Here is a 14,418-nt window from a genome sequence, read left to right as displayed (position 1 = left end):
AATACAAGTTAATATTGTTCATAGGGCTTTCAGGAAGAAAATACAGTTCAAAAACCAGCTTTTATCTGAGATAAGATTTCAGATTTTACTCAGAGAATGTTAAGGAATAAATTTCACAACAGTCCTCTGGGAGAAAGTCTGTTTTTGCTCTCTAACAGAGAAAGGCTGCAGCAATCCTCCCTTTCTTTGGCCCTGACTATCTGAGACCTTTGAGACTTCAGCAGAAAATGCTGCAGGGGATTCTTTCTCATGTTTGAAAGGTTGAAAGTGTCCCAACAGTGAGGAACATGAATTTAGTAATCAACCAGTTTTCTGATGCATCAAATACTGCCCATTCAAATTTCCAATGTAAATGCTGAACACTCACAGACTTTAATGGCCTCAGGTGTGCAGTTATAGACCATGTGTGTAAGTGTGTGTGTAGGTTTGAGATGCACTTATGCCAATGTCAGTGTTCATGCAAGTCACTCAAGCTAAAATGAGTTCTTGAACTTAGTTTAAAAACTAATGGTTTAAAATTATGAGCTGAATGTCCTTGAGCACATTGCATTGGTCTAAAAATAAAAAAGTGAGTAATGCAAGACAGGAGTCCGGCAGAGGTAGAGGGACAAATGGCAAAATGTAGGAAAAGGTAAGATGAAAACTCCCGCTCAGGATTTGTGACATCATCCTCCCCCTTGCTCACATCCAGACCAAACAGGGCCATGTGTCTGGTTTTCATTTACTTCTTCCCCTAGCTCTCCCTCTCCTTCCTCTCTTTCTTTTTTTTCTTTTCTTCAGAGAAAGTGGGAGGAGGAAGAGAGAGGTGGCAGAACTCCAGGAGTTTGGAAGTTTGTCCCATCCCAGCCTTGAACTCAGCACCACAGCTCCTCTGGTTTAAGACCGTGAGGGTGTCTGTCTCTCCTTTCTGTCTCAATCATTTCCTTTCTTCTCTCAGGACCCCCTCTCAGCTCATCTCTATCAGTGACCTTATCTCTGCTTTGCTCAGTGGCCTTCCTTTGGGAGGTGCTGGAAAAGCCAGCGAGGGGCATTTACCCAGTGGATAATGATAATCCAGCCTGCAGTCATTTCACATAACTGATACAGCTTTTTTCTTCAGACACTAATTCAGTGGAGTACAGCTGTTCCAGCTCAGGGTAAGTTTTACATCTGCTTTCAAGGTGTTTCATCCTGCAGAAAGGAAGCTTCTGTTATGCAAATGCATGCTTACTTAACGCTGATGTTGGTGACCTTGGGTGCCCTGTCTGGGGATTAAAAATAGTGCATAGTTTCAGTCATACGTTGTAAGCTCATGGTGAGTGTCATGATCACAGGTTTGCAGAGTTTTTGGCTTATAGCTCATAAATATCAAACAGCATGCGTTTAGCAGCATGCCTGAAGCCTATACTTAAGTGGTGAGAGTGCTGCAAGGGCAAGAGGTGAGCCGCAGTTAGGGTGAAAGAGGCGACCTCAGCAATGTTGTGTACAGCACATGTGAGTGCAGAGGGGTGTGTGCTCTGTTTTTCTCTTCTAAAGTCTTAAAATGCTACCCTACTGTTTGACATCTTTGGCTTATGCAGAGTTAAATTTACTGCAGTTCAAGTGCAAAATTACTGTGACCTTTCAGATGCTGTGTCTCAGGTATTAATCTGTAGTCTGGGATAGGTTTTTTAGTACCTTATGCATCATGATGTGCAAGAGATGATTCAAGTCTTGAATGAAAAAAAAAAAGTTTAAATCTCTTTGATAAGAGTAAAATTTTTATTCATCCTCTTGCAACAGACATTTTTTTTTGGTAAAGTTTACTGGACACTTGGATGAATCTTCAATTTAGTCTATAGGTTGGTAATCATGTTCTAAATCTTCACACACACATGTGAGCTCTAAAGACGAACTGTTTGATGGGTAGATGTTTCCACTGCAGCAGAAGCCTAAAACCACACCCTCTGTGAGACAAGTACAGGAGTGGAAAAGTGTGAAGAAACCGTTTTCCACACTACTAGCCAGATGAACCAGGAGAACCAGAGGGGGTTTGGTCCAGTGGACAACGTGGTGAAGTGGGTGGGTGGGTAGATGGGTGGGTGGTGGTCATGAGCTGCAGGGTTTAGTGGACCAGGTGTGTGCCATTAATCTTCTCCTACAGACTGTCCAAGAACAGACGGAGGAATTTGGCAGTGTGAATTGCTGTTTCTTGTGTTAATTTGGGATTTCATGCACAGATTATGTTATTTAATTCTTCCGAGCCACATAATGACTTTGGAAATATGTCACAGAGCTACTGCTCCCACGTAGCTTTATGTTTGCATGTAATCTGTAGCTATGGCAGAGAGGCCTTTTTTTCAAAAGTGAGGGGAAACTTAGTGTGCAATCCAGATTTTAAAGTTCTTTCATATAATTTACTACCAGTATTACGACAATGCTTCGGCTTCCACTGGAAGCGACTATCTCAAAGATGTTGGCAGAGCTGCAAAAGGGGGATCTTTTTTTTCTTAGATATAAAGCATAAATCAGTTTGTTTTATGACTGCTCCCTGCTCTCCAGCCTTTAGTCTTTTTTTTTTTTTCCATGATGCAGCACAGATGTTGGGGATGTTGGGACGTATTCTAGAGAGTCTCAGAAAGTACTGCTTTCATGTAGTCTTTGTTAGAGAAACATTTTAAGTCAACATTTAATGTAATAATCACACTTAAAAGCATCTAAAAGGCTGGGATGTATTTAAAAAATAACCACAAGCTCTCATCAGTAATCCACTGATGAGAGCTATGTTATACGTTTGGAGGTGATGATGGTGTTAAATTAATTCCCATCAATGATTTTTTTAAGCATCACATTACTTAAAATTGGTTAAAAGGATCATCTGGAGGAAAAACTTATTAGACTCGAACATATCTTCCTTTCTGATCTTGTTCATCTGTTACCAATAGCCTTTCATATGAGCCATTTAGCACAGCAGTTTCAGCCAGGTCAATCTGTGAGAGAGTGTCGTGTTTTATACTTGAACTTGTGCAGCTTGCAGGCTCAGATTGGCAATGATGCTTAAACACACATCTGCTGGGTGTCAGACACACTAATGCACACCAGCTGTGTGGATCTGCCTCCCACCCGCCTCCCCAACTTCTTTTAACTCTACCATTGATCCTCTTCTCATCTGTACCACATATGCCGCATAATGCCCCCTCAGCTATAACGTGGGTCTACTGTACCAGTCTCCTAAACCTTCACATCCAGATATGTAAATGTTACCTTGTGCAAATTCACTCTCTGAATACAATATTCTTATTTTCTCTGATTTTGCCAGAGGGTGGCATTGTTGAGTCGTCTCACGTGCAGAAACTGCATGACAGTGAGGAGATGACTCACACCCCTTGTGACTTCACTTATTTCAGTGCTGGAGAAGAGATTTTTTAACTTAAAAGAAAAAATAAACTTCATTCAGTGATATGCATTAGTAACTCTTGTTGACAGTGTAAATGAGCTGTACAAGTATTACCCTGTAATTACAAGTAGGAGCTGCTAAAGATGAGCCAATCTGATGATACAACTGCAATTATACAACATATGGTTTGTAATTAGGCTTCAGGGCTGTGTAACCCTTTTGTGCAGTATAGTTTATATTTAAAGGGACAGTCAGAATGAAAGTGAAATAATGGCAGCTTCTGCAAGACAAAGATGAGTGTCTTTAAAGCAATCACTGCACAACATGAGTATCACTGTGGTGATAGCACTTAGCTTCAGTTGTGAAAATTATCCATTAAAGAGCAGAATGTTTGCAGTTTGATTTACGCAAATGTGTTAAAGCTACTTTTATTTACTGTGTGAGTGTGCAAGCAGTTTTTTTATTCATTTGTAGAAGCTTTGTGCCCAAACACATTTGTGGCCACAAGAGGGCAGCGAAATAAGTATGATTTCCCACCTGATCTTTTTTGGTTTCTGCAAATTGTGAAGAAAACTGTTTGTCAGCCTAACTCATTAAAGCTCACCTGTCTTCAAGAAGTGGTGCCTTAAATTGTCTATGCAGAGTTTGTTGCTGTACATGTAGTGTATGGTAGATAGCCTCCACCTTCTGTGATAAAAAAAGTGATTTTACTGTTGTGAAGTTGAGCAAGAGAGCAGTAAACTTTCAGAAAATGCAGAAAACTGATGGATAAAAAGGGCCTTTTACACACAAGTAATCATGCTACCTCGTAAAATATAATGTTATGTCTTTTTTGTAGCTTGTAGCTGTTTTATAACATTGGTCAATTATGCCTGCTATGTTTTTGAAGTCATTTACTTCTCTGTTTTGTGGCTTTTGAATGGCAACTCTTAAAAAGTTCTCTAAACCTAGTTTGAAAATAATTTTACACAAGAACTACATTTTCAGTTTTTCTTTTGCTTCAATGACTGGGCCCCAGCCCACCTCTTATCCCAGGTCTGTCTTGTGGAGCCACGGTAACATGAAATAATGACCCTTATTTTTTTCACCAAGACATGGAAAAGCTGCAAGTGAGCGTCTGTGTGTGTTTGTGTTTGTGTTTGTGTGTGTGTGTGTGTGTGTGTGTGTGTGTGTGTGTGTGTGTGTGTGTGTGTGTGTGTGTGTGTGTGTGTGGTCTGCCATAAATGTGTGTGTGTGGGGTCCAGCTGCAAACTTGCTGCTGAATGCTCATGGGTACATTTCAGCATCTGTCTTGCTCTGTGACACTGTTCACCATGAATATGTCCCTGAGCCCAACGTGCAGACTCTGCTCTGAGCTCAGTGTGTAACATAAACTACTCAGTACTTAAACACTGAGTTCTTATTAGAGAACGCCACATTATGGTTACTGGGCTGCACATAAAATTAAGTGATGACTCAAAGCCCCTCACTGGGGCATTGAGCGATCTCAAACTTCAGTGACTCCTAGTGGCAGTGACCTAAAAATACAGTCTCTCTGCTTGGTTTTACCTGTAGACACTAACATCAAAGCCGAGTGCAAGAAAGTATGTAAAAACTTGCACAGTAAGTTTGTGATTTAGTAAAGGAAGCCTTCAAAACTGATTAAAAACCTTCCTTAAAACAGTAATGTAATTTTTTTAGGGAGGCCTTTTTTTTGCAAGTCTTGTAAATCAGGTTTGTGGTGCAAGAATTATGATTGATTGAGAAATTTTAAAGAAATTCCTTTCATTCAAAAAAAAAATAAAAATTCATTATTGATTTCACTGAAAAATGCTTAGGCTATATTTGATATAGATCTATCGCTTTTGAATTATTTTGAGCAGATAGCATTAGGTTAAGAGTCATTTTTTCCAAAATGTTATTCTCTTTCTGACTTTCAAAGTAGTTCTAGTATTTCCAGGATCAATAGCAAGAAGAGTGAAGCAGCCTAGTCTGAGTTCTTAATGACTTTGAAAAAAGCCTCCCAAGATGCAAAAACATTAACATTTAATTCCAGACACAACTCCTTTTTTTCTTTCTAATGTTAATGATTATTATTTTTTTTATTTTATTTATTATTTAAAAAAAAAAAAAATTGGTGAAAGTACATCCAGAGGAGAAAGGTTCCACATGAATAAAGTTGCCTCAGTCATAGGCAATTCTATTTCAATGCGTTATGTGAATTTCACACACAGTTTCCCTGGAAGCTGCAAATGTGATAAACTTAATGCCCTTAAGGGTATTTTGAGGGTTAAAAGCTCACCATTTACTTGCTCATTAACTTCCCATAAACTCAGTTTACACATCCTGCCCTGCAACAAAGAGCTCAGCCAGTGAGGATGGTGTTGGTGAACAAAGGATGTAATAAGTTAATGAGACAAATTATCCACTCCAGGGGAGTTGAAGGAAACCAGTGGTATTAAAATAAATTGCCCTGAAATAACTCCATGTCAGCTGGACAAAAAGGCATTTTCTTCACATTTTTCTTTAAAAAATTTAGATAATAGTATAATAAATGGTTACTTTACAGCTCTGCCCCCAGTGTCAAAAAGAAGTACAGACAGTTTCTGGTCAGGCCTGACTTAGTTTCCTTCTTAATTTTCTCTCAAAGTGTTATTCCCCATGCTGCAATTGTTTTGGCCTCTGGAATCAGGGAAAACAGGACCTCACTGTGCTGCTATGTTTTCCTCTGTGGCTGTGAGGGGAAGCCATAGTGTTGACCACTGGCCAGGCTTGGCAAACCTTGCAGTGGAGAAGTGGCTTTTGAATGACCTGAAATCACATCAGCATGAGTGGAGAGCACAAACATCTGTTGCAGTGACCAAGAGAGGTTGGATTTCCTTGAAATAAAGAGACTCTTGGTCATTTAGGTGGTGCTATCTGTGGACTGTGACAGCATGTGGGGACAGCAGGGGTAAACATTCTTCATTTTCAAGTGTTAATTCTATACACGTGATTAATTTAAAGCTTCATTTGAAATATATCCTTCAAGCAATAACAAGTCTGTTTTTAGAAGAGAGATTTTTAATTTTTTAATCCAAATTTAATGAAAGAGCTCTGCATTCTTCTTACCCCATGCTGCCAAATGAGTCCTCACAGTTTAGAAGGCAATGGTGTTAATTCTAAGAATATCTGGTGTGACACAGCTCTGTAAAGCTCAGTAACTTTCCTCCGTTACCTCACACCACTCAAGTTGTTTGCTAAGCTGTATTTAGACAGTGATTTTATGTCATAAAAAGTGACTTAAGACAGAGTTTAGTTGTGAACTTCAAACGCAACAGAAACAGAAAAGTTTAGACATGGTGACTCAAATGAATGCATTGCTGTTTTGCATTCAACGCGACACCCATGTGTTTATAATTCATTTTTGCTGTGTATTGTGGATGGCTTTGGTTCAAGCAGCTGACCTAAGTTTTCCTATCACCATGAAAGGGCTCTTTTACTCCACTGCAAATATGTTTTTTATTTAAGCAGGATTGAAGTGCCTACATTTGTTAGGATCAGAGGGTAGCTTGGTTGAGAAGTTTTCCAGTAAATAATCCTGGTATTTATCGTTGGCTAACAATCAGTCAATGTGCAAAATAAGCTAAAAACACTTTTATAACTGAATTTGTCGCCTGTGTTAAAAAAATACATTGTATGGTGGGTTGAGCTTTATAGGGCCAATTACCAGTTGCAAAAATATCTGCCAAAACAGATTTCTTTTGTCGTATTATAAAGTAGAAAGCACAGACCCATGATTGGACAGATGTTTAATCATGGGTCTGCTTAACTGTTTGACCTTGTGGGTTCCTGTAGAATACATTTGGAAGGGGATTCCCTTGGTCAAGTCCAAACCCCGCCTACTGCTCAGTTGCAAAGCAGATTGTACCGATAATGCTTATGCAGGTTAAACCCTTGACTGTACATGTATTTTGGAGGAAGTAAAGACTCACATCTGACCCCAATAATTTGAATTTCAGATATCAAAAGAAAAAGGGACTGCACTGCCACATTTCTAGAAAACTAATTTGCAGCAATAAAAACTGTCTGGGAAACTAAAGTGGGCATCAAAAATAATTTTAAGTCTCACTGAGTTATGAATACACTATCTTTTCAGAACTGAAATGAGAGAGTTGCATTGTGTGTGTAAGCATGTGTTAGAGTTGCCCAATGGCATGTGCAAAATTTCACAGCATGAGCTGAAGAAAGAAGGTTCTCTGATAATCAAGGGTGTAAATACTTACAAAACAATCAGAAAATGTGTTTTAGACTCTGCCTAGTTACAGAAAAAGAAAACTGACTGCACAATGTAATGACTTTCATTTTCCACCAGATGGTGTTAGTAACTTCAGCACTGTAGCAGCTTTTCTTCACTGTCTCTGATGATAAATGCACCAAGAATTAAAAACCACAACTTTTGTATACCATCTTACAGCAAAAAATGCTGCATTTTACTGTGTCTATGCCAGCAGGCAAAAGGTTGTAAAAAGACTCAGAGACGTCAGCGATCACTCCCTGACCATCTTTAAACTGATGATAAACACTATTACACTCCATGAGGCCTTCTATACCATCTCAGGCTAAACGAGTTTTTTAAGTAGCACTGAAATGTTTGTGTAAAATTGTGCCTAATTTCAGAGAGGTGAGTCAGCCAGATCACAGTAGGTGGTTTGGTTTAACTTGGGTGGCATTAAGGTGGAGTTTTTCCTCAGATCCAAGTCTTTTCAGTGTTTTAAAACTGAAATTCCACTGTACTGTCTCTCTGTACTGCAGCTAAACAAATGGGTTTTACCTGGAATAGGTTATATGTGTATGTGTGTTTGTTTATGATCCCTAAAACTTTTTTTTTCTGAGCTGTACTGACAGAGTGAGTGAAAATCAGATTATTTATTTATGTTTTTTTTTTAAATCAGATCTTTGCTATACTTTTTTTATTTTTTAAACTGTTATTCCAAGAGACCTGTTCATAGTGTAAAATCCCTAGTTTTGTCTGTATGGTATGCATTGTACATGCTAGAGATGAAAACTGCTGATAGTGCAGCTGTGAGAAATCATCTATTGATTTATTTTTACGCTCTTGTAGGTTCTCTTCACCTTCACCTGAGTAGAAAACTTGCCCTAGTCACAGTTAGGTGTTCAGTGTTATCTCAATGTCTGTGCAAGGACTTCAGTCTTTGATATTCTTGTGATGCTTTTCTTTTAGCAGCAACCTGCATTGACCTGAGCTGTTCTAATGCAAAATGACATAAAAAGACTCTTTTAAATCAAACACGGTCATATTATCTGGATTGAGACCCTTACACAGGCTAAATCAATCTTGGTTATTGTACATGTCTACACCCTTTCACCCAGAGAAGCTCCTTTAAACCTGTAGCGGAAAATCTGACTCAATAAAAACACACCCTTGTTGTTAAATTTGGTTTTCCCATCCAACACCTCTCTTAAATACATATGATTGTTGGAGTTGGAAAATCCAGTCCTTGCCAAACTGAGTAAATTACTAAAGCACAATGACTGGCAAACTTAACAAGGGGGTTTCTCCATCATCACTCTACTGAAACTGTGATACACCAACACATGCTAAAACAATCACCCTAATGAATAAGGATCTATAGGCTGATTTTCTGCTTGGGAATAATAACTTTTTTCAAGGGGATTTAAGCACAACCAATCTGTTTGAAAGTTCATGCTACAGGAATATTCAATCACTGGCTGCAGAAAATTGTCTAATACAGGGCATGAATTTTCTCTAGTATGAACAGTCTGAGGTAAAATGATGCTCACTGGCGAAACAAGACCGTGAAATGCTGCATTGCAAATTTAGAGAGGCAGAGTTAACTTGTTTCTCAAAATACATAGTGTTTGAAACCAAGACCATCAGCACGTCTATTCGTTTGGGCACTACTTTCAGACGCAACACACATGTGTTCGTCCGCCTGCGGCGCAATCAGCCAATCAGGTCTCAGCGATAGGATCCTGTATGTTTACAATGTATAGTGATGGGTTAAACGTATCCTGCTTAACAATAATGAGTCATTCATTACGCACTAAAAGCTATGAAAGTAGAACACTAAGGTTGAATATGCGCTTTTTTCGTTTTCTTACCCACCTGCTGAACATTTGACAGTAAAAGAATTTGGAGTCATTACGGGACGTGGACTCCGGTAGAAGAGCGCTGCAGACTGCGACCTTACGTGAACTGCTTGTATGGAGCTTACCTTAAGAACCAAAGATCCACAGGTGTTGTTAGCTAAGCCTCTCAGGTGACAGCCACTGCAGACATTAGCTTGCAGTTTACACACCTGCACTGCCAGGTAACGTGGAGTCTCTCCTTTCTGATGTTTCTTGCCATGTCCACACGTAGCCAGGTGTGAGTTTAGGTCTGTCGTTTACACGAAACTGCAGCTTTACGTCACTAAAACGATGTTTACTGAAAACTCCGGTCAAAGTGAACACTTTGGAAAACGTCGGGCTCCTGATTCCGTGTACACGCCGGTAAACGGGGGTTTCGGTTCTGAAACATCACAGCTGAATGACAGGGGCTCATTCGGATTGGCTGGCGTGGGTTTTACGTATAGGAAACACTGCCAATAAGGGGCTGGCATGCCTGCACTTATCGACGAGCACGCAGTGTGTTGATGGGGCAAGCTGTTTTGACATAAACGCTGGACTGGATATGCGATGCAAACACCTGTAATTCAATTTCTCCTTGACTTAGAGAACATTTCAGATATCCGCAAATACATTCTACCTATCCACAGTTGTCATTTCAGATAGGCGAAATATATCACTTTTTGCCATTCTTATGAATGAATGTATGTATGAATTATTCCCATTCAAGAAATCTAAAAAATATTTAGACTAGGCAAAATTAGATGTACTTAAAAAATGAATAAATAAATGAATTAATAAAGTATCTGTAATTCTAATTCTGCACTGTCAAATTTTTTTTTAGAGATATCTTGAATTGGAATAACGGATATCTATATTGTATTTGTAGATATCTGAAATTCACATTTTGGATATCTTGAATGACGTAGAAGATACCTTGAATGAGAAACCCCATACACATGAATGGCGAAAAGTGACGTATTTCGCCTTGTCAAAATAACGTTGTAGATATCTAAAATGACAATTGTGGTTGGCAGATGTATTTGTGGATATCTGAAATGTTCTTTTTGTTTAGATGGAATTGAATTACATATATCTGCGGTCCTGACTGCAGAAAACTGCAGGCTAACTTGCATGCTGTTTCTCCCTGCATTTTTTTTATGACAGGGGCTGAGCTGTGGCTTGGACACGTGACATGTAGCTTAAGTCATACAACAACAGTCATCCCACTTCAGAAAAATTGAACTATTACTGAAGCCTCTAATACATAAATGAATAAATGAATAAATGAATGAATGAGTGAATGAATAATTGAATGAATGAATGTACTGTACTGCAACTCTGACCATGTACCTTTTCAGTTGTCTAATAGCCTTGGCTCTCTACTCTAGCCAGTATTCATGGCAGCTTGATTGTATGGTGCAGCAACAGCTATGACCACAGGTCAAAATTATCTATGGGATTCAATACATCTGAATTTTATTCTCAATGGTTCCTCGTTGTTAGTTCAGACCAAATTGTCTTGTCTACTCCTGTACTTTGACTTTTGTGCCCCTAGAAAATGTCCCCCCTGATATCAAAAGTGTATTCAGTCACTAAACTTAAAGACAGCTTCTGGAAGTTTCATGTTGCATTTGATACACATATGATAAAATACACTCTGAATTATTTAGCCAAAGTTATTTCTGCCATATTTGACAAGATACATAGAGGACTTGTGAGATTCAGGACTTGATAACTAAAAACAGGTATTCTGTGCGGGCTCTGGAACATAATTAAGTCATACCACTTCTTATTTTGCAGGTTTGCCCTTTGCTGTTTGGGTCACTGAAGATGAGGAGGCCACGGTTGTTACCAATTTGTGCCCTCCTGGGTGTCCTGTTCGCAGGACTCCTCCCAAACCTCCATGCTCAGGATGGTAAGTTTAACCCAGTCATTCCCTGCTTCACTCTGCAGGTTATATCCACTTTACAGATAACACATCTGTTTTTGATGCTTTTTCCTCCCTAATTTTAGAAATACTTTTTGGTCAAAATCAGCGAAATTTAACTGTTACAAAAAGAGAAAGAAAAAGAGGAAATTTCAATCTTTCGAACTAAGAACTCAAACAAAACCAACTACTCAAAGGATTGCTAATGGTAAAATATTAATTTAAATAATATGTTAGTTTATTTTGAAATCTAAACATGGGAAATTAAAAAACAGAAAGTGATAATTTTCAGATTTTCTCCAAAAAGTCACTTGTATTTTACAGTGTTGTTGTTTGGCACTTAAATATTATTGTGGACCAAAAAAAGAGCATCTTTTCACTGGTCTTTACTTCTGTCCTCTGAACACTCTTTCTAAAGATTGTGCACAAGGGTTGGCACCTGATATATACTTTCTAGTGGATTCTTCCTGGAGTATTGGGGAGGAGAACTTTGAGCATGTCAGACATTTTCTTTACACCTTGACACAAGCACTGCACCAGGCTGGAGGGGGCAGATTTAAATTCGCCCTTGTGCAATACAATAGCAGGCCTGAAACTGAGTTCCAGCTCGACAGCTACCCAACTGTTCAAGGAGTCCTGGCACACATCAAGACGATGAAATATCGTGGTGGGGGAACACGAACTGGCCTAGGCCTGGATTTTATCATTCGTACACACTTGACTGCTGCATCGGGTAGCCGTGCTGGCGACGGAGTGACCCAAGTGGTGGTGGTGTTGACAGATGGTCGCTCCCAGGATGACGTGGCTGAGCCGGCTCAGGTGCTCCAGCTGGCGGGTGTGGAAGTATTTGCAGTTGGAGTTCAGGATGCGGTGGACTTAGAGCTAAGGGAGATGGCTAGCCAGCCCTATGACACTCATGTTTATAATGTAGACACTTTCCTGAGATTGCGGGATATAATCCAAGATTTAGTAGTGGGGCTTTGCGGCGCAGTGACCCGATCAGGGGGGGCTCCTGTGGCAAATGAGGCCCCTGTGGCTGGAGGAGGGACAGGTAATGAAATGGGACCAGCGTCACTACCATACTAATGTGTCTACATGTGCAGGTAGAAGCTGCTGCTTATGTGGTTGTAACTTGATTTTTATAATTAACCAATCAAGTTCTTTTAACCACAATAACTTTTCACTACCCACCTGCAAAAATTAACATCACTTGTTTTGTCTTATCACATTTAGTTTGCCCCTAATGCTTACAGGATCACAACAACATATGCATGGAATGACAATACTACATCATCTTAGAAAACAGTGTAATACTGGAGAAAAGGGCACAAATACATGCTTGGGAGAAGTCATTACAAAGAAACAAAGACTGAAGAAAAATCATATACAAGCTTATTTAGATCCTTTTGTTTTACTTCTCAACTGGCATGCAGTTATTTCTTTAACACTTCAAACACATTTTAAAATAATAATTTTTATCAGACACAGCTGTAGGCGAAGGAACATACAGCTACTAAATAAAGTCAGCACAAACAATTTAACCACAATTCCGATGCACATTAATTGTTTGGAAAAAGTTAAGAAAAGATGATGGTCTAGAGGACGCCTTTTAAATCATCACCTCTTGAAGTCAAAACAATGAGCTTTTAACAATTCCTAACATGCACCATTGCTTATGTGTCTTGCCTTTTGAATGTCTGTCTTTATCAGTCACAATGTCTTTTTTTGTGTAAAATATGTGAAATATTCTGTATTTGAAACAGTGATGAACCTGCTTTGACTCATCCTTGACCTGCAGAACAGAATACCTTGAGAATTATTTCATACATGTGTGTGGAACTCATTCAGTTGTGTAAACTCCATTACTTAAATGAGAAAACAAGTTTCCCTTATTTGGAGCTAAAGCTGAAGTAAAATAGAAATGATATAAAAAAAAAGACCAATGCACACATGGCTCAAATAAAGACATTTTGAAAATTCAGAAATATTTAAAAACACCACTTTTGAAGAAGTGTCCATTCGGAACAACATCACAGAAGAGTAATTCTCAAGTTCTGCAAACATGCTGGCACCAAGGATGGTCCTCAGGGTCATGACTGGTCACTTTATCAGGTCTATAACAAGAGTCTGCATGGTATGGCTGAACTCAGTGGAGTTATTACAAAGGATATATCACAATGACTAAAAAACAGGTTTTCAAAGGTTGAAAGGTTAAGTGGCTATTTTTTTTTATCTAGTCTGAGCATCATTGTGGAGTTTTGATGTCTGTTAGTCATCACAGCATAGCCTTATTCTGCTAATTTAATTTAGTACATTTTCTTCTAAAAATCCTCAAGACTTTAAGAACAGCTTTCCATAAGGGCAAAAAAAAAATACGACAAAACTTAAATTAAAGATCTTTAAGAATCAGGTTTAAGTATATTTATTAAAAAATAGGGAAAAAAAGTCACGAGTAAACATTTTTAAAACAAAGAAGTTTACTGATTGGATATGAAAAACTCATTAAATAATAAGTCAGCATTAAAAAAAATCAAAAAGAAAAGATATGTTAATTTCCTAAAAGTAGGCCATAAATTTAAGATCTTTAGTGTAATTTCAACAGAAATAACAGAAATTTCACAAGGAAGAAATCTTGATAACAGGCCTTAGTCAATCCTGATGCAGGATGAAATATCAATCAAATACTCACAATTTTTTTTTGCTTGCAGTATTATTAGAGAATTCATTAAATGAACATGCTCAATATGAGATATTTGATATTAAAATTTAAAAATATATTCCCGAATTCTTTTTTCTAAATTAAGGTAACTTGCAAAATAAAACTGGGTTTTAATTCATTTTATTTGAATGTCTTTTTGAATTTTTTCATCTTTTTTCCCATAATGTGAATTTAAATATTTTCACATTTCTTGTAATTTTATATTTTTGTTGTCAGAGCTCACCATATAAGAAAAGAAAACTGCACTAGATAGTTGTAATATAAATGCACATATGCATACTAAACATGTTCACAAAAAGATTA

General features: G+C 38.3%; 1 protein-coding gene across 1 annotated transcript in view; it reads left to right on the top strand.

Moving 5' to 3' along the window:
- Positions 1-867: 867 nt before the first annotated feature.
- The window catches only part of col6a3 (collagen, type VI, alpha 3), a 119,345-nt gene continuing 105,794 nt past the window's right edge, over positions 868-14,418 (top strand). The window contains exons 1-2 of the mRNA XM_074694859.1: positions 868-1,136; positions 11,270-11,384. Of these exons, the coding sequence (XP_074550960.1) occupies positions 11,300-11,384 (85 nt within the window). The 5' untranslated portion in view covers positions 868-1,136; positions 11,270-11,299. The remainder of the gene's footprint in view (positions 1,137-11,269; positions 11,385-14,418) is intronic.

Source organism: Halichoeres trimaculatus, unplaced genomic scaffold (assembly GCF_033239565.1).
Source record: "Halichoeres trimaculatus isolate MK-OKI-2021-1 unplaced genomic scaffold, fHalTri1.1 fHalTri1_scaffold_19, whole genome shotgun sequence".
Lineage (NCBI taxonomy): Eukaryota > Metazoa > Chordata > Actinopteri > Labriformes > Labridae > Halichoeres > Halichoeres trimaculatus.
Note: the sequence above shows the minus strand (reverse complement) of the source record. Positions and strands in the feature narration are given on the sequence as shown.